Source organism: Humulus lupulus, chromosome 9 (genome assembly GCF_963169125.1).
Source record: "Humulus lupulus chromosome 9, drHumLupu1.1, whole genome shotgun sequence".
Classification (NCBI taxonomy): Eukaryota; Viridiplantae; Streptophyta; class Magnoliopsida; order Rosales; family Cannabaceae; genus Humulus; species Humulus lupulus.
In genome coordinates, this window is record NC_084801.1 from 173,881,714 (window position 1) to 173,906,956 (window position 25,243).

The window sequence follows — 25,243 nt, forward strand, 5'->3', positions numbered from 1 at the left end:
GAGGTCGACTGTCATTTTTGGACCTCTGTCCATGGTCATCGACACTTGCTCTGAGCCGCTGCCATTTTTCTTCGAATCTCCAAGCCGCCACACTCATCCTTTGAACCCCTGAGCCGCCACCATCGTTGTTCATTTCTCTGAGCCGCTGCCATTGTTGTTGAGTTATCTGAGTTGCCTCCATCGTTGTTGAGTTCACCGAGTCGCCTCCATCTTTGTTGAGTTCTCTGAGCCGCCTCCATCTTTGTTGGTCAGTTCTCTTTGGGTAGTTTTTTATTTTCAAATTTGTCTAATTACCGTTGGTAATGTCTCTGATTATTTGTTTAAGGTTTGATTTTGGTTCCTTTAGCGGCTTTGATTATATCGAATTGGGTGGATTGGCCTGGCTTTGAGATTTTTCTGGTGGCTTTTACGTTGGATTGGTGGGTGTAAAATTTTTGGAAGTTTGGTTGTTGGTGGCTTTGAGTTTCGGACAAATTGGCTTGGTGGCTTTGAGGTATAAATCCCCACTGATCTGAAAGATTAATGATGATTCATTTTTCTGAGGCTTTGTTATTTTTGTTGTGAGGCTTTGTTATTGTCTGAGGCTTTGTGAATGTTATGCTTTGAGAAAATTATGTTTTGATAATTACTGTGTTTCGGGTGTTTTGATGATTACTGTGTTTCGGGTGTGTTTCGGGTCTGAGTTGTTTCACAGTTATGATTTTGTTTAGAGTCTTTTAGTTATGTGTCATTGTTGTAATCTGGTTTATGTTTTTATTGTTATGCTTTGATAAAATTATGTTTTGATGAATACTGTGTTTCAGGTCTGAGTTGTTTCACTGATATTTAGCTGTGATTTTAGTTAGAATTTTTCAGTTATGTGTCATTGTTGTAATTTGGTTTATGTTTTCATTGTTATATTCTGGTTCTTTTTTTTTTTTAATTGTCCTTAGTCTTTGAACTGTTATTTGTGTGGGGGTTTTGTTTATGCTCAGAGAGTTATGAATTGTTACTTGCAACACTTATTTGTTTTTCAGAAATATTTTTTTACCTTACTTTGTGTATTTAAATCAGGTTTTTTGCTTGTGAATAAAATTTTGAACATATATTTATACTTGTATAAATTTTGTATCTTTGTCTATATAGTTAGTAATTTTTTAGCTACTTAGTTATTCATTTTGCTAGTTTTTTTTTATTCTTATAAGAAAATTGGAGATTAAATTGGAAATCTATCTGCTTTGTTTGCTATGTTCAAAATCTGCATCTTTTTTTGGATGTGTCTTGATTTATATATATATATATCTGTCTTGTTTTAATTTTTTTTTTGGCCAATGATGTTTAAAAATGATTGTGATTGTTATGTTTGGTAATTATGTGGCTTCTTGTGCCCACATATATATATATATATGTGTGTGTGTGTGTGTGTGTGTGTGTGTTGGTATACCAAGTCATGTAAATGCCCTTAATAATTCATATTATATAAATTTCTGAAATCTTTGTGATGATCAAAGTGGGGATATTTTATTTGTATTAACTTACTATAATGATGTAATATTGTATTAAGTTTTGAAGAATGAGAAATATAAATATTCAGATTGTACAAAAGTTTGTATATTATCTTAAGCTTATTATTGAATATTTAGTAAGTTTATCTTTAATTGTCTCATGTTCCTCAAGTTTATCTTATCAATGAAATATTTTTCCAACAATTGATAAACTTAATGTACTCATATTTTTTTCTATTAAAAAAAGTCTTCATAAAGTAATCAAATAAAACATTAATGTTTTATAATTTTTAATTTTTTCTCAATGATCAACTTATTTGATTTTAAACTGTTACTTCAAAACGATAATTCGTTAAAATGTTATTGAAATTAATAATTTATGATCCAAAAATAATTTTTTTTAAAATTTTTAAGAGCATTCATCTTTAAAAATTCCAAATAAAATAAAGCGATTTTATTAGTAAATTTAATTAATAAAATAGTGTGTATAAGGGTCAATTTTAAATAAAAAGATTTTATTAATAAAATTTAGAAATTGTTTCCCCATTTAGTAGTAAAATTTTATAATTTGTTTTATGAAATATAAATCATAAAGTAATTTAAAGAAACTTTATGGTAAAATTTAAATAAAATGATTTATTTAATGATAAAAATTAAATTAATAAGATTAAGAAAATCGCATTTGGTAATAAAATTTTATAATTTATTTCATAAAATGCAAAATTTGTGTCAACTACATAATATGTTTCATAAAATTCAAACTTGTTAACTTTTTTATAGTTATTGTTATTAGGAGGGTGTCACAATACCAGCAGAGTTAGATTTGTTATGGATCGAAGTTGGATAAACATACTTGATAAGTTATCACCAGAATATGCTGCTGGTATAAACGAATTTATAAGTGTTGCAAGTGAGTCCATTAACTCTAATGGGATGGTGTTATGCCCGTGCCGGCGATGCATGAATAAACAATCACAATCTATGAATGTGATCAAGTTGCACTTGATCACTCATGGTTTTCTTAGTACTTATACTAGATGGTACCACCATGGTGAGGAAGTAGAGGACATACAAGATGAAGTGCTAGTTGATGTTGAGGATGGTTAATCAGCTGATGATTTGGCTGCAGGCTTACACGATGCTTTTAGTTGTCAATATTTTGATATCGGTCCAACTAGTGATTTCATTGACAATGAATTCCCTCGAAATTCAAGTGACAAGTATGATGCCTTGTTAGATTCGGTTCATAATCCTTTGTATGAGAATTGTACAAACTTTTTTGTCTTAAGTGCAGTCGTAAAGTTAATGAATTTGTAGGTGATTAACAAATGGACAGATAAAGGATTTGACGACCTTTTGAAGTGTCTTAAAGAAATGTTACCTGTTGGTAATCGTTGCCCGATAAGTTATTATCAAATGCGAAAGCTTCTATCTGAAGTTGGCTTGGGGTACGAGCAAATTGACGTATGCCAATATGATTGTGCATTGTTCTACGGTGAGAATGCAAATGCTACAATGTGCCATGTATGCAAATCTAGTCGTTATGTATGGAATAAAATTCCACATAAACGACTTAGATGGTTTCCAATCAAGGCTCGACTGAAATGATTGTTTAGCTCCAAGCATACTGTTAAGGTTATGCGATGGCATAAAGAGGTGCGCAGAGATGAACCTGGGATACTATGTCATCCAGCTGATGGGGATGCTTGGAAGAATTTCGACAAGACATACCCTGAATTTGCAGTGGATTCGAGGAGTGTACGATTGGGATTAACGTCAGATGGGTTTAACCCTTTCTCAAACATGACATCCACATACAGCTTATGGCCTGTGATATTAATTCCATATAACATGCCGCCTTGGGCTTCTCCGAATGGAACAAATTATCTAATGTCATTGCTAATACTAGGACCCAAATCTCCTGGAAAAGACTATGATGTGTTTTTGAGACCACTAATTGATGAACTTAAGGAGTTATGGGAGGGCATTGAGGCGTATGATTCATATGAACGGTGTACGTTTAAACTTCGAGTCGCTCTCTTATGGACAATTAGTGATTTTCCTGCTTATGCCTATTTATCAGGGTGGAGCACCGCTGGGAAATTAACATGCCCCGTTTGTTTGGAAGATACAAGACATAAAAGAATAACTGACAAACAATGTTTCATGGGGTATCGATGTTATTTGAAAAGCAACCATTCTTGGCGAAAGAGTAGAGACTATGATGGGTCTATTGAGTTACGTCCCCCACCTAGAACTTTTACTGGTGCTGAAATTTTAAAACAACTTGAACAAGTTCCAACTCGCACAACTGGTAAGGCGCCAAGTAATTGTTCAAGTAAGTGTAAGTGTGGAGAGAATGAGTTGAACTGGTGTAAAAAAAGTGTTTTGTTTGAATTGCCGTATTGGTCACAACTCTTATTGCGTCATAATCTTGATGTGATGCATATAGAGAAAAATGTTTGTGATAACATTATTGGAACACTTTTAGATATTGAGGGTAAATCGAAGGACACGCTGAAGGCTCGTAAAGATTTAGAAAATTTGAAAATTCGCCCTGATCTTTAGTTTAAGAAGTCATCCAACAATAAGATTGAAAAACCCCATGAGAGCTATACTTTGGCTAAAGAAGAATGCAAGGAATTTTGTAAATTCATTCGAAGTGTTAGATTACCGGATGGATATGCTTCGAATATAAGTCGATGTGTAACTGATAATGACAAACTAGGTGGCATGAAAAGCCATGATTGTCATGTATTACTTCAAAAAATATTACTAGTTGCCATATTACCTTTTCTAACGAAGGAAATTCGAACAGCTTTGATTGAGCTATGTCAATTCTTTCAAAAGATTTGTGCAAAAACTATTCAAGTTAATGATATAACTGAATTGAAGGATGGAATTGTTATTATCTTGTGTAAATTGGAGAAAATATTCCCTCCATCATTTTTTACCATAATGGTTCATCTTTGTGTGCACCTACCAAATCAAGTGTTGCTAGGTGGCCCAGTGGCTTCACGGTGGATGTTTGGGACTGAACGTCATATGGGGTTGTACAAAAAGTATGTCAGAAACATGTCACGACCTGATAGTTCAATTGCAGAAGCCTTTGTTATAGATGAAGCTGTAACTTTCTTGTCAAGATATGTTTCTAACATAGAGACGAGATTCCCGCGTTCTGAGCGTAATTGAGATTTTCCTTCTACAAGTCATCAATTTGACATTTTCAATTCCATTGTTCCTCCAATAGGGGCATCATTTGCCAAATTGTTGGATTCTTCCAGTAAAATCATTCAATGGTATATATTGAATAATTGTGTTGATGTTATTCAAGACTATCTCGAGTAAGTAATAATCTTCTTTACTACTCCAACAATATACATTTATATTTCACTTACTAATTCATATCAATTTGATATATGTAGTGAGCATAAAACACTGTTGGAAGAAAGGGGCCTTTCAAGCGAACAAATTCTTACTGCCCAAATGGAAGAATTCCCTTCTTGGTTTAAGACAAAGGTATATATGGGGTTATCATTAGAATTGTTTCCCCATTTAAGAAATTTCTAAGTAATATGTTTCTTTCTTCATGTAGATATCTGAACTGCGAGTCCAACAATCTTCTCTGGCAAATGATGAGTTATATTCTCTATCTCAAGGTCCATTAGAACGATACATTAGTTATCATAGTTGTATTGTAAATGGTGTTCGTTTTCGGTGCAAGGATCGTGATGATAATCTTCGTACACAATGTTCTGGAGTTTGCACTGAAGGGGACCATGACAACGATACTATTATGTATTATGGGGTTTTGCTCGAGATTTTACAATTGTCATTCCTTTTTGATCGGAAAGTGTTTTTATTTTGTTGCAAGTGGTATAATTCAAATCCTAAAGGAAACTCTATTTTTGTGGACCATAACTTGACATTCATTAACACGTCCACAAATTGGTTTCCCGACGAACCATTCATCCTGGCAACTCAAGCACAACAAGTTTTTTATTTGCTTGACATGAAGCGTGGTTTAAATTGGAGAATTGTTCAAAAAGTAAATCATCGATCCATTTATGACATTCCAGAAATATCCCATGTCGAGGATGACTTCTTGAATAATGATGTTTTTCAAGAAGACCATTCATTTCAGTTGCCACCTTTTCAACCGACTGAGGATTTGATTGAAAGTTCATCTTTAGTGCGTAGAGATGTTGCACCTTTAACTCTTTCAAGCGAGTTTGTTCAAATGAATATTGGCGGGGAAGTAGATGAGGATGAATTTATTGAACTTAACAATGATTTTGATGATGGAGATATCTTCTTTGATGGAGAAGTGATATGTTCTAGTGATAGTGAGACAGAAAATGATTTAGAAGAACAATTTGATGATGACACGGAATCTTAAAAAAATTGTTAGTTATCATTTTTTTTATTTTACATGTATTATTTGCATTCTATACATGTAGTCTCTATATATGTATTCTAATCTTTTTTTTATTTTATAAAATTGTTAGTTATCATTTTTTTTATTTTACATGTATTCTATGCGTTCTATACATGTAGTCTCTATATATGTATTCTAATCTTTTTTTATTTTATAAAGTTGTTAGTTATCATGGCACCTGGACGTCGTACAACTCGTTCCATTGCCCATGCTCAACAAGATGGACCAGTTGATGAGTCTAATACTGATAGGCAACAACCTGGTCGCACTACTCGTTCCACCATTCATACTCAGCAGCCTAGTCAACAACCAGATGTTCGTATCACTCGCTCTACTATTCATGTTCTACCACCTCGACCAAATGCCCCCACCACCCGCTCTACTACTTAGGGTGATCCACCTGAAGTTAGCATTCCCCCTATTGTTCAGAGTCAACAAGTTGTCTTTGATGCCGACTCTGCCATTGAACATAATGTATCTCAAACACCATCTGGTATGTCTCATACATTTTACATTTGATTGTTTTAAAATCAGGATGAATTTAAACTTACAGTTTTTTTATATAGAATCAACCGCTCCTAGTAGTAGCAAAACACGTGGGCCTACTCGTGGATACAAAACTGCTAGTGATGCTAAGGCAACTCAAAGTGGGAAGTTACCTGTTGTATTTGAATCTGAGTGTCGTCAGCCTATTTGTGGAAATGCTGAAAAATTTAATAATGAGATCGGATTTGTTGTTCACAACCATGGCACATTTCATTACAAGGATTGGAGATTTGTCCCCGAGGAAGTGAGAGCTCCATTACGACATTTTCTTGTGGTAGGTTTTATATTAAATTTTTTTCAGTTATAAATTAAACTAATATAAAAAAATTATTAATTTTAGTTTATATAATTGTAGGATTCATTTGATATTAACTTGCATGATGAGACCACTATAAAATTCATTGATGATCAAATGAGAAAAGCATGGAAGAATTTCAAGTACAAGTTACATGGATATTTCAAAGAAATTGGAGGAGAAGAAGATGTTGAAATGGCAAAGAGGAAACGACATCCTGATTTGAAGGATAATCGCCAACAAGATTGGGAGATGTTGTGTGATCGTTGGTTTTCCAACGAATTTAAGGTAATTACTTATTTTCTTAAAATTACAATTTTATTTGTGTTAATAACTTTTCTTATTCTCTTTTTTAGGAAAGGTCGTTGAAAAATACTGCTAATCGTTTAAAGAGAAAGTGGGAGTCTAGAAATGGATCAGTTTCAACACCGCGACATCACATTAGAAGGGGAATGGTGTTAGCTTCTTCCACTGGCCAAATCGAGACTTGGCGTCTAAAACATTATGATGAGAAAAAAGGAATATGGACTGGACCAGATTTAGCAGAAATATATGTAAGTATAAATTTTAATTTTTAATTTTGTAACTTTTTTATAATTATCATTACTAATTAGAAAATAAAATGAGTATATAAGATAAAATGATGGCGTTAAGGGCTCAACACACTCCAGAAGAAATGTCTGATAAAGACATTATGGAGCGTATTCTTAGACGCTCTTCTGCACACTTGAAAGGTTGGGGTCGATCTTTTTCAAGTACAACTTCTACTTCCCAACGCAATCCAACTGAGTCAAATAAGCCAACATATGATGAGCTAACCCAACGTCTTGATGAAGCAAACAACCGACTTGATTCTACAAATGACCAACTAAGTATTGTTGTAGAAATACTAAGGAAAAACAATATGATGCCACCGCCTCCATCAGATCAATGTTCTGATGCAAATGTCGGAAATTCTCCCGTCCCTTCAATGCTAGAGGAACAAGATGATTCTTAGTTTTTTTTATGTTCTTAATTCAAAACTTTAAAGATAAATTATTATGGACATGTTATCTTTTATGTTTGTTTGAACATTTTATAATATATGTTTATTTAATTTTATAAAAGCTGTTTGTTTTTTAATTAATTAAATTAATTTATCATCTATAAATAATTAATTTTAAATATTTTCCAAAATAATAATTCAATACTACCTACCAATAAATTATACTATTGCCTACACATATCTAAGTGTAGGTAAATGTGAGACCTTAATACCTACCAATAAATTAAATTATTGCCTACACATTTTTAAGTGTAGGTAAATGTGAGACCTTAATACCTACCAATAAATTAAATTATTGCCTACACATATTTAAGTGTAGGTAAATGTCCGACCCTGATACACTGCCACGTGGCCTAATAAGCTACTGGTGCGTGCCACATCATCTGCCACGTCACCTGCCACGGTGGAAGACACGTCATTTTCCATGTCAACTTCCCTGATACATAATTTCCACGTGGAGTGCCACATCACTTGCCACGTATAATGCCACGTCAAACACTAGGTCAATGACGCTGACTCATTTTTTGTGGGGCCCACATGATTTTTACCTACCAATATACTAATCGTAGGTAATAATACCTTTCTCGACTAACTATTACCTACCAATAGGCTATTGGTCAACATTGGTAGGTAAAGGGATTTACCTACCAATGCACTATTTTTACCCACAAATAAAATTGGTAGGTAAAGGTCGAATTTCTTGTAGTGAGGGCTAAGCTTCTTGACACTTTAGTTAGCACCACAATGACCTAGTCTCATCAAAACCCAAAATACCAAGGCTTAGAATCAAGAAGAAAAAGAAGAGGTTAAAGAAAATCAAAACCAAATATTACCTTGTTCTTCCTCCCTTTTCCCTTCACCAATTTCGAAAACCCTCCCTCTCACTCTCTCTCTCTATGTGTTTCGGCCACCACCAACAAAATGAGAATCAAACACACTCATTTCCCTTTTAAATCACCCTTGGCTGAAACCCTATGCCCTAATGAGAAAAGGACGCAGTCATTTCCTTCTTTATTTTGTTAATTAATTCCCTATATTTTTAATAAAACAGATAGTATACTTTCCCTCTCCCTTTGATCTCACACTAATGTAGAAATGTCCAAAAATGGAAACAGAAACTCCCTCCCTTGCTCTTCTTATCCACACACCACTCTCTCTCTCTACCTCTCTTCTCTTTTGCTTTCATTTTTACCATATGAACACATGCTATCTAAAATTCTATCCCTTTATTGATAGCATTTTCTAAACAAGGAAACTCCTTATTTTCCATGTTCTAGTCTAAGCTCTTCTTCATGCATGCACACTTTACTTGTCATGCACTCACACTGTAACACCCTAAACTCCAGGGACCGTTACGGTGTGCCTTTTAAACAGTGCTAAACTCGCTAATCGAGTCATTTGGCCATAATCGTGTAACTAAGTATGATTAGCGGTTTAGGGATTAAAAATTTTGGTTAAGATATAACGTTTCACTAAAACATTTACTATATACATTGGGATCCCAAAAATATAATTTAAAGGTCTATTACAATAAAATATTTACAACCAGCCGATCTAAGCGGCAAAACAGTGTTTAACCCTAGTTCCTCTTTCAACCATCGGCCGTGGCGGTCGAGCAACCGCATATGTACACATCGTAACCTAAGCTCTCCAACTCAAGGATGGTCCAGCTTTCTTTTGCCTTTACCTGCACCACATAGCACTCGTGAGCCGAAGCCCAGTAAGAAAACTCAATATGCTCATGAACAGTAAGAACATGTCATCATATCATAAAGTGCATGCCTAGCAATAATAGCCTTAATCAAGCATGCAAATAAGTTAACGTAATGTTGAGCATAAACATCAACCGATGATCATAATAATCACCCAGGACTTTTAGCCCTTAATAAAAAAGTGACCGTTGTAAAAGTCACTAAAGTGGGTTCCGCTCCCATTAGCCATGTGACGATGGGATCACCTGGGCTTTACAAATAAGTGATCATTTCACTAGCTTAAACGAGATAGGTATCTGATGAATAATCACCAACATAAACCTACCGAGTGACCATAGAGTCACAACTGTGGGATTTCACTCCCTTAGCCATGTGACAAATAGTCACCTAGGCCTTTGGCCCTGGCTCTGAGTAACTAGTCATAGACTAGACAAGTGCTTATAATTTTCATCGAACTTAGGGTCGGTCCAGCATTAATGCTCATTTGAGTCATTCAATGTCGATATCAATTAGATCTAATCTTTTATCGGCTCTGCGTTCATGACGCTTATGCCGTTTCTGGCTCTTAGGTCAATAACACGCGACCAATGCCAATCTTGAATAGTCAGGGCCACGCAAAAGTAAGCAATGCTACCAAGCATATATCATATGTCAAATATCCAAATGCAGGGCATTCAGCATGCTTACTTAACAATTGCTAGCATAATTAAGATCATGCATAAACACAAAGACTCAAGCTCTGATCAACCTCATATTCAATATTCATGGCATGCCCTAATCACATGTTTCTCGTGCATCACATGCATCACATTTAAACACTCGACATGCCTCAATAATAACCACGCATGTCACATGGATAGGGTGCAGTTTTCTTACCTCGGGTTCGAGCAAGAATTAGTAAAAGAACGACCCTTGAGAACGATCAATCATTTGATCCTTTAGCGGTCACCTAATCATAACCAAATATGGAATCCCATCAATAAAATAAATCATAAAACGGTTTATAATCTAAAACCTCACTCCCGGGACCAATCCCGTGCTCTCGGGACACCCTAAACCACCCAACCAGGGTAAAGGAACCCATCCCCGAGTCTTAAAAGTCATCCCGAGCCCTAAAATAGGCTTGCTGGAAAATGAACTAGCTCTGGGGCACTGCTAGATGGCGTTGGGGCGCTGTCCCAAGTCAGAGAGACCCAGCTCTCTGCCCTGCCTAGCGCTAGGGCGCCATCTGCAGACCAGAATTTTTTTCTGGTTTCCTTCCTTGTGACTTCCCCTAAAAACTAAGCTTCCAAACCAATCCCAAACATCACCCAAACATCAAATTCAACGCCTAAACTTCATTCATACCTCAACCTCATCAAAACCCAAGCAAACTTCTCCCAAAAACCTCATTGAATTCTTAACCTGTCACTTCAAAATTCTCAGCTAAAAACTAAATGAAAAACAGTGTATAACTAGAATTCATGGCTAAATTCTTACCTCAAGCTTGAATTGAGTCCTCCTCAATGGTTGAACTAAGGTTCTAAGCTCCAAACCTTGATTTCCTAGCTTGGTTCTTCAAGTAGGGTTCAAAAATTAGAAAATGAAAAGAAGAGAATGAGAGGTACGGGAGAGAGAGAGATGAGATAGGATGATGATGCTCTATTTTTCTTATATTTTCTACAGCTTTCTTGTCTTATATCTATCCTTTGCCAATTGACCATATTGCCCCTAGGTTTAAATAAAGTCCTTTATAGTCTAGCAAGGGCAAAATCGTCATTTCTCCTCTAATCTCGTTAATCATAATTAACGACCTCCAATTCCCATTATTCTCAATATTCTCAAATGCTAATAATTCATATCTCGTTACCCTTTAATTCCCAGCAACATTCTAATCATCAAATTACCCCGAGACTCACCCCGAGCCCCAAAACTAACCTCATTATGACTAGATCGATAACTTGCATTCCATGATCGTCTCATGCCGAATGGCTCGAAAAAATCCACATATAACATGGTATTATTTATAATTCACCCACATGCATGAAAATACACAATCACGCTCTCAACGGCCAAATTACCAAAATGTCCTTATAATTAAAAATGAACCCATATGCATGCATTTACCATTATATAATAATATAATTCACATAAACATGCATATAATCATTTAGTAACATATTAAATCAATTATGGCCCTCCCGGCCTCCTAAACAATATCTTAAACCTTATTAGGAAATTTGGGGCATTACACACACACCAACATGCCAACAACACACATTCACACACATGCACACAATAATAAGAAAAGAAAAAAAACCAATTATTATCACATATTCAATTTAACAATTTAATAAAAAAAACATTTAAATATTCTTAACATACACACTTCCTTAAAAATAAAAAATTAAAAAACTATTTTTAAAAAATAAAAAATTTGGTTCGCTACATTTGATAATGGTAACAAGATACCACCACATTGCATATAATTTCTTTTTCTTTTTTAATTTCATATTGTACGAAAATTGATTACTCATATTTATAGTAATAAAAGTGAGTGGTTATTTATATTTGCATATAGTAATAAAGGTAGCAGGTTACCCTCCTGAAGGTAACTGGTTATCTGGAAAAAAAAATGCATACAATACATTACATTAAAAAATAAAAAAATAAAAGCTGAAAAAAAAAAACAGATTGAAAAAAATATATTTTAAAAAATTGAAAACAAAAATGTACAATATTAAAATATAATTATAAATAATAAAATAATTATATAATATGAAAATATATAAAATAAAGGGTTTATACTTTTTTTTTTTTTTTTGGTAAATCAGCTAGCTTGTATTATGCACAACAAATTACAAACACCAATCAAATACAACCTCCACCACTAAAACAAAAGACTGTTAATTACAAAGTAAATTTCTCACCCAGCTTAAATCCTCATTACCTAGATTCTTAGCCAATAACCAGCTAAATCTATGACAGGTTTGAAACTTAATATTCTGAATTATATACCCTATAATCGGCACTTGAAGCTTCCACAGTGCTGAATTCCTAGCTGTCCAAATATGGTAAATACAAGCACAGATTGCACTAGTATAAACTCTCCTTCTGCAAACAGAGTGTCTACACCTTCTGATCCAGTTCAACAACCCAACCAATTCAAATCGATGATAGCCTATCCCTAACCAATTCAAGATAAGCTCCAAACAACTTTTACTAAACTTACACTCAAAAAACAGGTGCCTATGACTTTCTGCACAAAGACCACAGATAACACACAGAGTCTCATGAGTAACTCCAAATCTGTAAAGCCTATCCCTTGTCAGCAACCTCTGTTTTAACACCAACCATGCAATAAACTTGTGCTTTGGCTGGCCTAGTCTATCCCAAATTGATGCAAAATTCCATCTGTTTTCTGCAATGTTCTTCATCAATTTGTAAGCTTTAGCTACACTGTAATGATCCCAGGCAGAGATTGTTTGCTGATATATGACCTTTAACCCATCTTTAACCCTAACTAATTGCTTCCAATACCAACTACTAGAGCTAGGTGCCACATAGTCCCACCAACCATGCTGTTTTATGTAGATAGCATGAATCCACTTAACCCACATATTATCTTCCTTGTTGGCTATGGCCCAGACATATTTCCCTAGAGCACACTTATTCCAAATTCCTATATCCTTAAAACCCAGACCCGCTTGCTGCTTTGGTTTACATATCTCTGCCAAGGATATTCGCCCATGACCCTCCACATTATCACCATTCTTCCATAAGAAGACTCTACATATCTGATTAATTCTGTCTATCATTGAACTAGGAAGAATAATCATTTGAGACCAATAAGTATTAATGGACAACAACACAGAGTTAATAAGAACACACCTCCCTGCATAAGATAGGTTCCTAGTACTCCAAATTCGAATCCTTTTCACCATTTTCTCTACCAAACATTCACACTCAGTTTTGGTAATTATTTTGTTGCTAATTGACATCCCTAGATACTTGAAAGGCAACCTACTTCGCTGGAAACCAGAAGCCTCAGTAAGCTGATGCCAGCAATCCTCATTTAGCCCAACACCATAAATAGCAGATTTCATTTTATTAGCCTTCAATCCAGATGTCTCCAAAAAAAGCTGAAATCCTCTCAATAATAAGTAAGCTGCCTTGAAGTCTCCTTTGCTAAACATCAGTAAGTCATCAGCAAAGCACATGTGAGTTAGTTGTAAACTGCTACATCTATGGTGGTATTTGAAATCTGGATGCTTTGCTACTTTAGCTAAAATTCTAGTGAGATACTCCATTCCTATCACAAATAACAAAGGGGACATCGGATCCCCTTGTCTAACCCCTCTTCTAGCATTAATAAGCCTAGTAGGCACCCCATTAATCATGAGAGAAAATCTAGCTGTTGTCACACACTTCATTATTAACTGAACAAACTTATCAGGGAACTTGAGGACAGTCAGCATTTCCTGCAAGAACTTCCAATCCAGAGAATCATACGCTTTCTGCAGGTCTATTTTAAAAAAGGCAAGCTGCTTGAGCATTCCTCCACCCATACCCCCTTACTAGATCTTGACACAACATTATATTATGAGCGATGTTCCTGCCTTTAATAAAACCACTCTGGTTCTCAGATATAATTGAAGGGAGAATCTCTCTAAGTCTAGAACAGATCATTTTGGTGGCTATCTTGTAGACCACATTGCAACAAGCAATTGGCCTAAACTCACTCACATTCTTAGGGCAATTAGACTTGGGAATAAGGGCAATATTTGTAGTATTGATCTCTTTAAGGATTTTTCCTGAATGAAGGAAAGAGAGCACTGCCTGAGTTAGATCATCACCTGTGATACTCCAAGCATGTTTAAAAAAACCACTGCTATATCCATCCGAGCCTGGTGCCTTTTCCTCATGGATCGAGGATAGAGCAGCCTTGACCTCCTCTACAGTATAATTTCTTAGTAAAAATTCAGATTGCTGCTCTGAAACCGTAGCCCCTGTTTGCACCACCTCTTCTAAAACCCGCCTTCTGTCACTCATTTCTGACCCTAACAACTCTTCATAGTATTCAAAGAAAGCAATGTTAACCTCCTCCTGTTTATCCAACCAATTTCCTTTCATGTCCCAAATCGAGTAGATTGCATTCTGTATTTGTCTATTCCGAATACTATTATGGAAAAGTTTAGTATTCTCATCCCCTTGTTTAAGCCAATGCTCCTTGACTTTCTGTTTTAGAAATTGCACCAGGTCTTTATGAGCCTTCTGGTAATCTTTCCTTCTTGAAATCTCTTCTGCAATCAAATGGTTATTACCAGGATTAGACTGTAATTTTTCTTGGGTATCTAGCATCAGCTTATGATTCTTTGCCTCTTGCACAAAAACATCTCCTTACCCTTCCCTATTAAACTTCTTCAACTCTACTCGCAGCCTTTTTAATTTTGTTATCAAGCAAAACATTGGAGTTCCCTGAACCTCCTTCCTCCAACTTTCAGCTACTGTCCTTTGATACCCTTCAAGGTTACTCCAGAAGTTGAAAAATCTGAAAGGCTTCTTGTTCTCAGGAAGAGAGCCAAAGTTCACCATAAACGGACTATGGTCCATATCACCTTCAGGAAAAAAAACCACTTCAGTAGTAGGAAACTTCCCTATCCAGTTCTCATTAGCTAAGACTCTATCTAGTTTAGCATATACCCTGTCCTTACCAGCTTGTTTATTATTCCAAGTAAAAAAATTACCTGAAAACTTCATATCTAATAACCTGCAAGACTCTGCACAGTGTTGAAAAGAAGCTAATTCTGAACCATTCCCATGATAAGGAAACCTATCTTCAGGAGATAAAACATCATTGAAGTCTCCCATAACTATCCAAGGGCCAGAAATTCCATGAGCCATATTTTCCAAGTCTTCCCAAAGCCTCTCCCTGCCTATCTTATCATTAGAAGCATACACCACAGTGATAGCAAAATGATCCCTATTTTTGGCTAAGACATCAAAATGCATCCATTGGCTCGAACTCCCTCTAATATCCACATCATAACTCAAAGGATTCCAAGCCACTACAATTCTACCATTAGGATGATGCATTATGTTTGTAGTAAAGCACCATCCCTTAAACATATTAAGGTATAATGACCCCATATTGGGAGCCTTTACCCTTGTTTCTAAGAGGCTAACAAACTCAATTCTTTTGCTAGAGATCATTCTCATAACCTCCCTTTGTTTATTGGTGTTGTTAAGCCCCCTAACATTCCATCCAAATAGTCTATCCATTTATGAATGGAGGTTCTCCCCCTCCACTCATATTAGACCTCAGTCCCTGTAAAGTTTCCCCAACAGTTATTTCAGTTTCTGAATATTGTCCTAGCACCGAAAATGAGTTTCTCTCTTGCGCCTCCTTAGCCTTATTCCTTATTCCATTCTTCCCATTAATATCTTGAATCCCCTCACTTTTCTCCTTTTCTAATCCCTGCTTCTGGTTTGTAACTTCTCCATTCACTGCTTGTTCAGATATTGGAACTTCACTTTTCTTTTCTTTCCAGACTTTTGACGGTTCTCCTTGACTCATCCTCTTCTTACACACTTCCTTCCTATGACCTATCCCTTTGCAGTGCAAACATATATCAGGTTTCCACTCATAATGCACTCCCACATACACAAAATCCCCATTTTCATCTTCAAACTTGATTTGCTCTGGTAATGCTTTTGTTAGATTCACTTCAACTAGGACCCGAGCATATTGTAACTTCTCCCTTGCCAAAGTTGCTCTATCCTGCTTCACCATTTTCCCAATTAACCCAACAATCTTTGCCATTGACCTCTCACCCCAGTATTTCAATTTAAGGTTGCTTAATTGCGCCCAAATCGGAACCGTCAGAATTGTTTCCTTAGTGAATTTAGAGTTAGGATCCCAACACTTCATGATAAGTGGCTTTCTGTCAAAAAACTGATATCCACCATTAAGAATTCCATCCCTAACCTCCATCGAATTGAATCGGAGAATAAAGACCCCTGGGGCTAATAGAGCTATTTTATCGATGCCTTTATCTCTCCAGATCCTTCGAAAATATCCCTCCATTACCGAGATTGGTGGATTTGCTCCAAGAACATAACAGACCAAGGCTGAGTTCCAATATTGAATCTCATCTTCAATATCTGCTGCTTCTATCTTAACACAATTATCCTCATTATGCAGATTTGAAGTAGTTTTAGATGTACCTGAAAGTGATTTCTTCCCCGTGCCTCCTTTCAGAACCCCCAACCAATCATTAAGTGTTTGTTTCACCATATTTCGACGATTCAAATCTTCTTGTTCCAGCTCTGCACTTATCAGCGATTGTTTACTCTGACTAGGGATCTCGTCTTCCTCAACCTCTGTTCCCCTATTAGACTTCGCAGAAGAAACCAGCAGATGTCCCTTCTCAGAATTATCCAGTCGATTTTTATCAGCATCCTCTTCTTCATAAAACACCATTGATTCCACCCCTAGGATACCAGCCATAGATTTTACCTTGATGACTGGATCCGTGGAAGATGGTCCTCTTTTCTTCTTCGGTGGCGATTTCTTCTTCAATCTCGGTCTCCCTGCCATGGCTCCAGCTTAAGCTGAAGAGAGAGCGGGAAATTCAAAAAAATCCTTTTCTATTGTGGTTTATACTTTTTTGGATCCTGTGTTTTGTCTGATTACCTGTTTGGACCCTGTGTTTTAACAAATTATTTTTTGGACCCTATGCTTTGTAAAATGGTTAAAATAGAACCCTAAATCCGATTTTAGTCAATGATTTCTCAACTAAAATCATAAATAATTTACCAAACTAACATTTCAGAACAAAAATAAAATCATTCTTCTTAAAAACTGTGTTGTTATATTCAATTTTTTCTTCATCAAAATTGAGTTTAGGGTTCTATTTTAACCATTTTACAAAACATAGGGTCCAAAAAATAATTTATCAAAATGCAGGGTCCAAACATGTAATGAAACAAAACATAGGTCCAAAAAGTATAAACCCTCAAATAAATATATTAAATAACAACAATATTTTGAATGCAAAATAGCGTAAGCTTCCCCAAATATTTAGCACATTCATTCTCTAAATATATAATATTTAAATTGATCTATACACACAATTCATTATACAGAAACTCTGTAGAATTCTCTAGAGCTCATAGTGAAATAACTCTAAGTAGTTGTAATACTTAGTTATTAAATCTTAATAACAAAGATTCATGAATTATGTTTTATTAATTATTGAACTATGTGAAAACTTGATTTTATTTATTTATTTATTCAAAATTGCTTAATTACTATTCTTTTATCATTGACAAATTCTTAGGTATATTATATAAAATGTTACAGTTTACTAGTTTATATTTTATAAACATTATATTTATAAAATATTAATAATTAAGGTTGGTTTTTTTTCTTTTTAAATGTGGACTTTTCTAAATTGGTTTTTGGTAAGATTTTTAAAAGAAAAAAAAATTGTTGAAAGAGGCATTTTACGATAATTTTATATGGAGTGTAATTTTCCCATTATCCACATAAAAAAATTAGAGTATGCTGGTGTTTTTATGTCCCACTTTATTTATAAAAATATTCAATTTTATATTATAGGGATTTTTTCTTAAATACTTATTTTTTTTACTATTTTACCGTTGTTAATTTTTTTTTTTAAATATAATTTTTTTAAATTTCATAATTACAAAAATACGGTCTTAAAAAAATAATTAAAAACAACTTCAAAGCAACTTGTGAATAACTCACTGCATTAACAAAAAATAAACTTAAAACAACAATATATATCAGAACAACTAAATATCAACAAAAACAAATATAAAAATAACACAAAAAAAGAAAAAAAGACAAAACTATGAAAATTTCTTCGAATTGTAAAATTGAAGAAAAAAATATTTGAACATAAAAATATAATTTTTTTAGTAAAATTAAGTATTTTCTGTAAAAATTCTCAATATTATATATGTTATTATAATGGCCTAGAAAGCCTTTTTATTAATAGGGGATTTTTTTTCATAAATATGGCTTTTATGTCATTATTGTGCAAAAATATGAGAATTATATTTTTTCTAATTTGTATAGAAAAATTTATTAAAGAGAAAACAAAGTATGGAAAACACAATTGCTAACTAACTAAATATTAGAAACTTGATTAAGAGTAAAACTATGGCATAAACTAACTTTTATACAAAATTATGGGAAACTAAACCCATAAAAGTGAAAAATTTTAGAAAAAGAATAACTTTTTTTTGAAAAAAAAGCCATATCTTTGCAAACTTTATTAAAAAAACTCATATAAAATGTAATTTCTACTTATTAATATGTCAATCATAAAAATTGAAATCTTTCAAAGCTGTTACATCCAGATTTCGAGATAAGAAGTTATGACCCCGAAAACTGGGCTCGTCAGGTGTGAGCTCGAAATGTATGAAGACATCATATGGTCCAACCGTTAAACCTTTCTGAAGTAAAACAACGACCTCGAGGATGTGTAACCTCGAATATTCTCTAAGCTCGCAATGGGCAATGGCATGACGCTTAAATATATTTTTCATCAATTGCCTTCAGACTGGATAGCTCGAGCTCGAGGTGCAACCTCGGGTGTGACAGCCTCGTCAGCACCTACCTATCCCGAGCATAGCGTGAAGTTGGGTGACAAGCTCGTGATTGACCCATAAGTCTTGACAGACTCAATGCCAATTGTTGATCTTGAAGATCTGATGAATCACCTAGGATTGCCCATTACGTGTGAACACGTTTATTGTTGTGCAATCTCAATATTTAAGGGATATCATTTAATCTGTTATCCGTTCCTGATCTTTATGGGATGTTTCCGTGTATATAGGAGATAATGCATTTAATATCAATATTTCAATAGATTTACAAAATATCTTCCCGAAATATGTGGGAATGAATTCTGCAACCTTCTCTATTTCTCTATAAATAGAGAAGGAGTCACCACTTGTAAATGACCGATTTTTGGTTTTCTGGAGAGAAAACTCTGGGCAATCCATCTCTGAAGGATTTCCAGAAAACTCTCAAGTCTTAATAACATAGACTCGTGGACTAGGCAGAATTAACTGTTGAACCACGTAAAAATCCTCTTGTTTTTCTTCATTATTCATTTGCTTCATTGTTTTATTGCTCTACAATTTAAGTTGACGAAAAACGGCGTCAACAGTTTGGTGCTTTCATTGAGAGCATTAACCAGTATGTGCGTGAGTCTGTTCAGTCAAAAAGGCCTCCCTGGATCAACAATGGCAGGGAATGATCCCAATGTTCCTGAGGAGGAAATTTTAGAAGAAGCTGACTACCCCCGACGCCCTGGAAAGCAGCCTATGGTGAATTCAGACCCTGATGAGAGGAGTGGATCATCCGAATCTCGGGGACCACTAGCCCCCAGGGATGACGAGGACATGTAGTACAATCCTGAATGATATGTCCCGATAGTGGAGCTCGAAAATCGTCAACTGCATAAGCAGATGGCAGAAGCCAAGAAACGTAACGAGGAGCTAGCCAGATTAGCTGCTGAGGCACAGGCAGCTCATGCCCCACCTCCACTAGAGGCCCAGGCTCCGCCTCCGCGGGACGTTCATGTTCCACCACATAGGCCTTAAGGGCGACCGCGCAAAAACGCTGCCACCCGAAGAACGGAGCAACCTCCGCCGTCAGCAGAACAGCCTGCTCTGTCAAGGCCCCAGAGAAGTAATCGGGCTGGAGCTCCTGCCAACCCAACTGCAGAGGTACCAGCCGGAGTAGGGAATAACCGAGCCCCCATGGAAGCTCGAACCCAAAATCCTGGTAACGCGCAGAACATTCCTGAACCAGATCGAGCAAACTCAGGACCTTCTAGGCCCCGTAATGGATGGCAGCCACCATCACCCATAAGGCACCCACCATCGCCAATAAGGTATCCCTCACCAACTCGGAGAAACACACAACCAACCCAGGGTGATAGGGAAAGGCGAGCTGGGCAAAGGCATGGAAATGGGGAGACTGCTAGGGAGCATAGAGATACCCAACCCACGAGAAGCCAAATGTCTCGGTCTCACACTATTGAGATGAGGCAACGAGCATGGAACCCATCTCGAAACAACAGCGCAACGAGCCATGACAGTGAAGGCTCGGGAGACACTAGATCGGTCAGTATGTATGACCAGGGACGTAGAAATATTGGGAATCGAAGGGATCACCCAGATTTACGAGAACACCTGAACCATAACCGGGGGAATGATAATCCATCGAACCCAGATATGAGGGATCATCTCAATGGGCGCAAGAACTGCGTACCAAGGCGCGAAACTGGGGTTGTAATCAACGATAACCAGTTCCCACTGCTTCAAGTCAGACCCCCTGTGGATCCAGTTCAAGAAAGGATTGAACAATTGGAAAGAGCATTCAGGCTCTTACAAAATGAACGAAGTCAGGAACAGGACGAAGAGTTTGACGAAGAACTCGAACCCTTTGCCCCCCATATTTCCAGCACCCCGTTTCCTCAGGGATTCTGAATTCCTCATGTCCCACCGTTTGATAGGAATTCGGATCCGTACTGTCATTTTAGTACGTTCAACACAATCATGCGAGCCAATAATGTGGGCTACAAGCTCAGATGCATGCTATTCCCAACCTCACTCACGGGACCAGTGAAGAACTGGTTTAAGAAGTATAAAAGACATTTAATTGCTTCTTAGGATCAATTATCTAGAGATTTCAAGAAGTAATTCAAATCCATGGTCGAAATTAGGCCCGAGGCGTCTGCCTTGACCAATGTCCAACAACAACCGAATGAAACATTGAAAAGTTACCTCACAAGGTTTAATTTGGAAGTCGCCCGAGCTCGCGACGTCGACAACAGTGGCCATTTAATGGCTGTCCGAGTCGGAGTAATGCCTGGAAGTCCTCTCTGGGAGGATATGAGGAAGCCCGTAAGGTCCTTAACCAAGTTCAATCGATGAGCTCAGAGGTTTATTAATGTGGAAGAGGTGAGGTCAGCATTAAATATGACCTCTCAGCCCATAACTACAACAACACACAAACTCTGCCTCGACCTCAGCGGATCCTATGACCTCAAAACCCCCTGGGGACAACCCTTCTAAAAGGAAGAAGAACGAAGGGAATAACCCCGAGGCGGGAGGGGGAAAGAAGAAGAAAGGGGAAAGATATTTCTCCGTATATAAAGTGTATACCAAGCTCAATGAGTCTCGGGAGAATATCTACCTGGCTAATGAAAACCAGGTCCCTTTCAGACGGTCGGACCCCATGAAGAACCAAAAAGCGAAAAGAGACTCCAGCAAGTACTGCAGATTCCAAAGAGATATCGGACATACAACTGATGAGTGCCAGCAATTAAAAGATGAGATTGAAGGCCTGATCTCGAGAGGATATTTCACGCAATATGTTAGGAATCAAAACCCTAATCAGGCTTCCACCAGCCAGAGGGCAGTAGCAACTCCACCTGCCCAGAATAACAACTCCCGAGCAAGGGCGGACGAACGACCCCCTCCGATTGAAGGAGAAGATGTCATAACCATTTCGGGGGGACCACATATTGCAAGATCGGGCAGGAACGCCCAGAAACAGTATGTGAATGAACTGAAAACTGGTGACGGGTCTCGCTACGAACCCGAACCCATAGCTCCAAAACAGCAAAGGGTTGAATCTCAACCCATAACTTTTACTAAGGACAATGCGTCTCATTTACAGTTTCCTCACAATAACCCGCTAGTCATCACCCTTCAGCTCGCGAACAAGAAGGTACACCAAGTCCTGGTTGATAACAGGAGCTCAGTAAATATCCTCTACAAGGCTACCTTAGAAAAGATGGGACTCGCGCTTTGCGACCTACAAGCCTGTGCAACGACGTTGTATGGATTTTCAAGAGAAGGGATTTCCTGTATGGGATCCATCGAACTCCCCGTAACCTTGGGAGACTTCCCGGTCTCTACAACCAAGACGATGGAATTCGTAGTAGTGGATCTTCCATCAGCCTACAACGTACTGCTCAGGAGACCCGCCCTAGTAGGGCTGGGGGAAGTTTCGTCTGAAAGGCATCTGGCCATCAAGTTCCCAACTTCTAGAGGCATCGGGACTTTGAAAGGGGACTAGCTCGCAGGGAGGGAATGCTATAGCATTTCTGTTAGAGGAAAGAAACAGACAAGTGCACAAACACTTGTCGTAATTCAGAATAAGGATGGGACAGTCTTCGAGAAAGACGAAGAAATTGATCCGAGAATAGAAGAAAGGGTTGATCTCGAGCCGTTAGAGGAGCTCGAATAGGTCAAGCTCGAAGAGGTTGACCCTCCAAAAACTGTGAAGGTGGGGAAAAACCTTCCGAAAGAAACGAAATAGCAATTAATTTGCTTTTTGAAAAAGAACCAGGATGTTTTCGCGTGGTCACATTCGGACATGGTAAGGATAATTCTGAATGTGGTGAGCCACGCTCTTAATATTGACAAGAGCTTCCCCCCGAAGCAACAAAAACGAAGACTCCTGGACGACGACAGGAAGAAGGCCCTGAAGGAAGAGGTCGATAGGTTGAAGGCAAATCGATTCATACGAGATGCCATCTACCCGGATTGGGTCGCTAACCTGGTACTAGTTTCAAAACTTAACGGAACATGGCGAACCTGTATTGATTACTCATACCTTAATAAAGCATGTCCTAAGGACTGCTTTCCCCTACCTCAGATTGACCAGCTCATAGATGCCACAGCTGGGCATGGACTTATGTCGTTCATGGACGCTTATTCTGGATATAACCAGATTTCCATGCATGCCCCAGACCAAGAGCATACAAGTTTTGTGACAGATAAAGGACTGTACTGCTACAATGTCATGCCGTTCAGGCTCAAGAATGCTGGAGCCACATACCAACGACTCGTAAACATGATGTTCTCCAAACAGATAGGTAATAACATGGAAGTTTATGTTGATGATATGTTAGTTAAATCTAAACATAACAATAACTATATGGATGACCTTGAAGAATGCTTTGCCATGCTACAGAAGTACAACATGAAGCTCAACCCCCAGAAATGCTCTTTTGGAGTATCTTCGGGGAAGCTCCTAGGTTTCATTGTGAATGCTCAGGGAATAAAGGCTAATCCTGATAAGATCCAAGCGTTAATTGACATGCCCTCACCTCGAAAGCATAAGGATGTCCAGAGTTTGACTGGACGGATGGCGGCATTAAGTAGGTTTATCTCGAAATATACAGACCGTTGTCTTCCATTTTTCAACATTTTGAGAAGGGGAAAAAAATTCGAATGGACAGAGGAATGCGAGTTAGCATTTCAGGAGCTCAAGAAGCACCTCGTGGAGTCTCCTTTCTTGTTGAAACCTATCACAGGAGAAATTTTGTACCTATATCTCGCTATAACCGAGCACGCCATTAGTGACGTGCTCGTTTGAGAAGAACATAAGGTACAAAAGCCAGTATACTATGTCAGCAAAAGGTTACTGGGGGAAGAATCAAGATACCCCTTAATGGAGAAGTTAGCTCTCAGCCTAATTCACTCATCTCGAAAGCTCCAACCTTACTTCCAAGCGCACCCCATCCATGTGCTGACCGACCAACCACTATGACAAGTCTTGTCCAAGCCAGAAGCCTTAGGCCGATTACTAAAATGGTTTGTTGAGCTCAGGAAATTCGAGATCACTTATCATCCGAGGACAACCATAAGAGGACAGGCCTTGGCAGACTTCATAGTGGAATGCACTAGAATGACTGATGACGAAGTTATAACCCCAGCCCGCGAGCTGTGGAAACTTTATGTCGATGGGTCTTCCAACGAAAAATGGGTCGGGGCAGGAATCATACTGATCACCCCAACTGGGAGTCGATTTCACTCCGCTTTGAGATTTGACTTCGAAGCGTCTAACAACGAGCCTGAATACAAAGATCTACTAGTAGGACTTCGAATAGCCAAGGAACTTAAGGTTAAGGAGATACATTGCTACAGTGACTCCCAGTTAGTGGTCAACCAAATTTTAGGGGATACCAGGCTCGTGGGACAAGAATGGCTGCATAATTAGAAAAGGCAAAAGCAGCTCTCAAATATTTCGAGTTTTACACAGCAGAGCAGGTTCCTTGAGAACAAAATTCGAATGCAGACACCCTAGCCAGGCTCGCCACATCCACTGAGGTCGACGAACTGAACGTTGTACCAATCGAGCAAATATCGACGCCTAGTATAACCGAGCCTGAATAGAAATATGTCTACATGATTAACTCTGAGACAACCTAGATGACCCCAATAGTTGAGTACCTTGAAACCGGCATTCTCCCAGCAGAACGGAACAAGGCTCGAAAACTGATGTATCAGATTCCCAAATACACTATTGTGGAAGGAAAGCTATATCGAATAGGATACTCTATGCCACTACTCCGATGTGTGACTCCACCCGAGGCTAAGAAGATCCTAGAAGAGATACATGAAGGATTCTATGGGGACCACACTGGGGGGCATAGCCTATCTAAGAAAACTATACGCCAAGGATACTTCTGGCCCACTATCAAAGCAGACTCATTTGATTACGTCAAGAGATGCAATAAGTGTCAACGGTTTGCCACAATCCCACAAGCTCCACCTTCCGAGCTAACTATGATGACCTCCCCATGGCCATTTGCAGTCTGGGGAATTGACATCATAGGCTCGTTGCCAACTGGCAAAGGCAGAGATAAGTATGCAGTAGTCGCGGTAGATTACTTTACGAAGTGG

The 25,243-nt window shown here is 37.4% G+C and overlaps 2 protein-coding genes across 2 annotated transcripts; one reads left to right on the plus strand and one right to left on the minus strand.

Annotated features, from left to right (window-relative positions):
* The first annotated feature begins 2,312 nt into the window (after positions 1-2,312).
* LOC133800316 (uncharacterized) lies at positions 2,313-5,883 on the plus strand. Its single transcript, XM_062238273.1, has 7 exons — positions 2,313-2,586; positions 2,821-3,008; positions 3,120-3,944; positions 4,053-4,668; positions 4,735-4,828; positions 4,910-5,003; positions 5,080-5,883. Exons 1-7 carry the CDS (start codon positions 2,313-2,315, stop codon positions 5,881-5,883), a joined length of 2,895 nt encoding a protein of 964 aa, XP_062094257.1.
* A 9,016-nt stretch (positions 5,884-14,899) lies between these two features.
* On the minus strand, positions 14,900-15,595 carry LOC133800317 (uncharacterized). The gene has a single exon (XM_062238274.1). It carries the CDS (start codon positions 15,593-15,595, stop codon positions 14,900-14,902), a length of 696 nt encoding a protein of 231 aa, XP_062094258.1.
* Between the last annotated feature and the right edge of the window lie 9,648 nt (positions 15,596-25,243).

Bases quoted from the DNA above. Each gene is read 5' to 3' on its own strand.
- LOC133800316 (XM_062238273.1), top strand. From the start codon at position 2,313: ATGGATCGAAGTTGGATAAACATACTTGATAAGTTATCACCAGAATAT. The intron at 3,009-3,119 runs GTATGCAAATCT...CATACTGTTAAG, and splicing joins CAAATGCTACAATGTGCCAT to GTTATGCGATGGCATAAAGA. The intron at 4,669-4,734 runs GTAATTGAGATT...TTCCTCCAATAG, and splicing joins GAGATTCCCGCGTTCTGAGC to GGGCATCATTTGCCAAATTG.
- LOC133800317 (XM_062238274.1), bottom strand. From the start codon at position 15,595: ATGCATCATCCTAATGGTAGAATTGTAGTGGCTTGGAATCCTTTGAGT.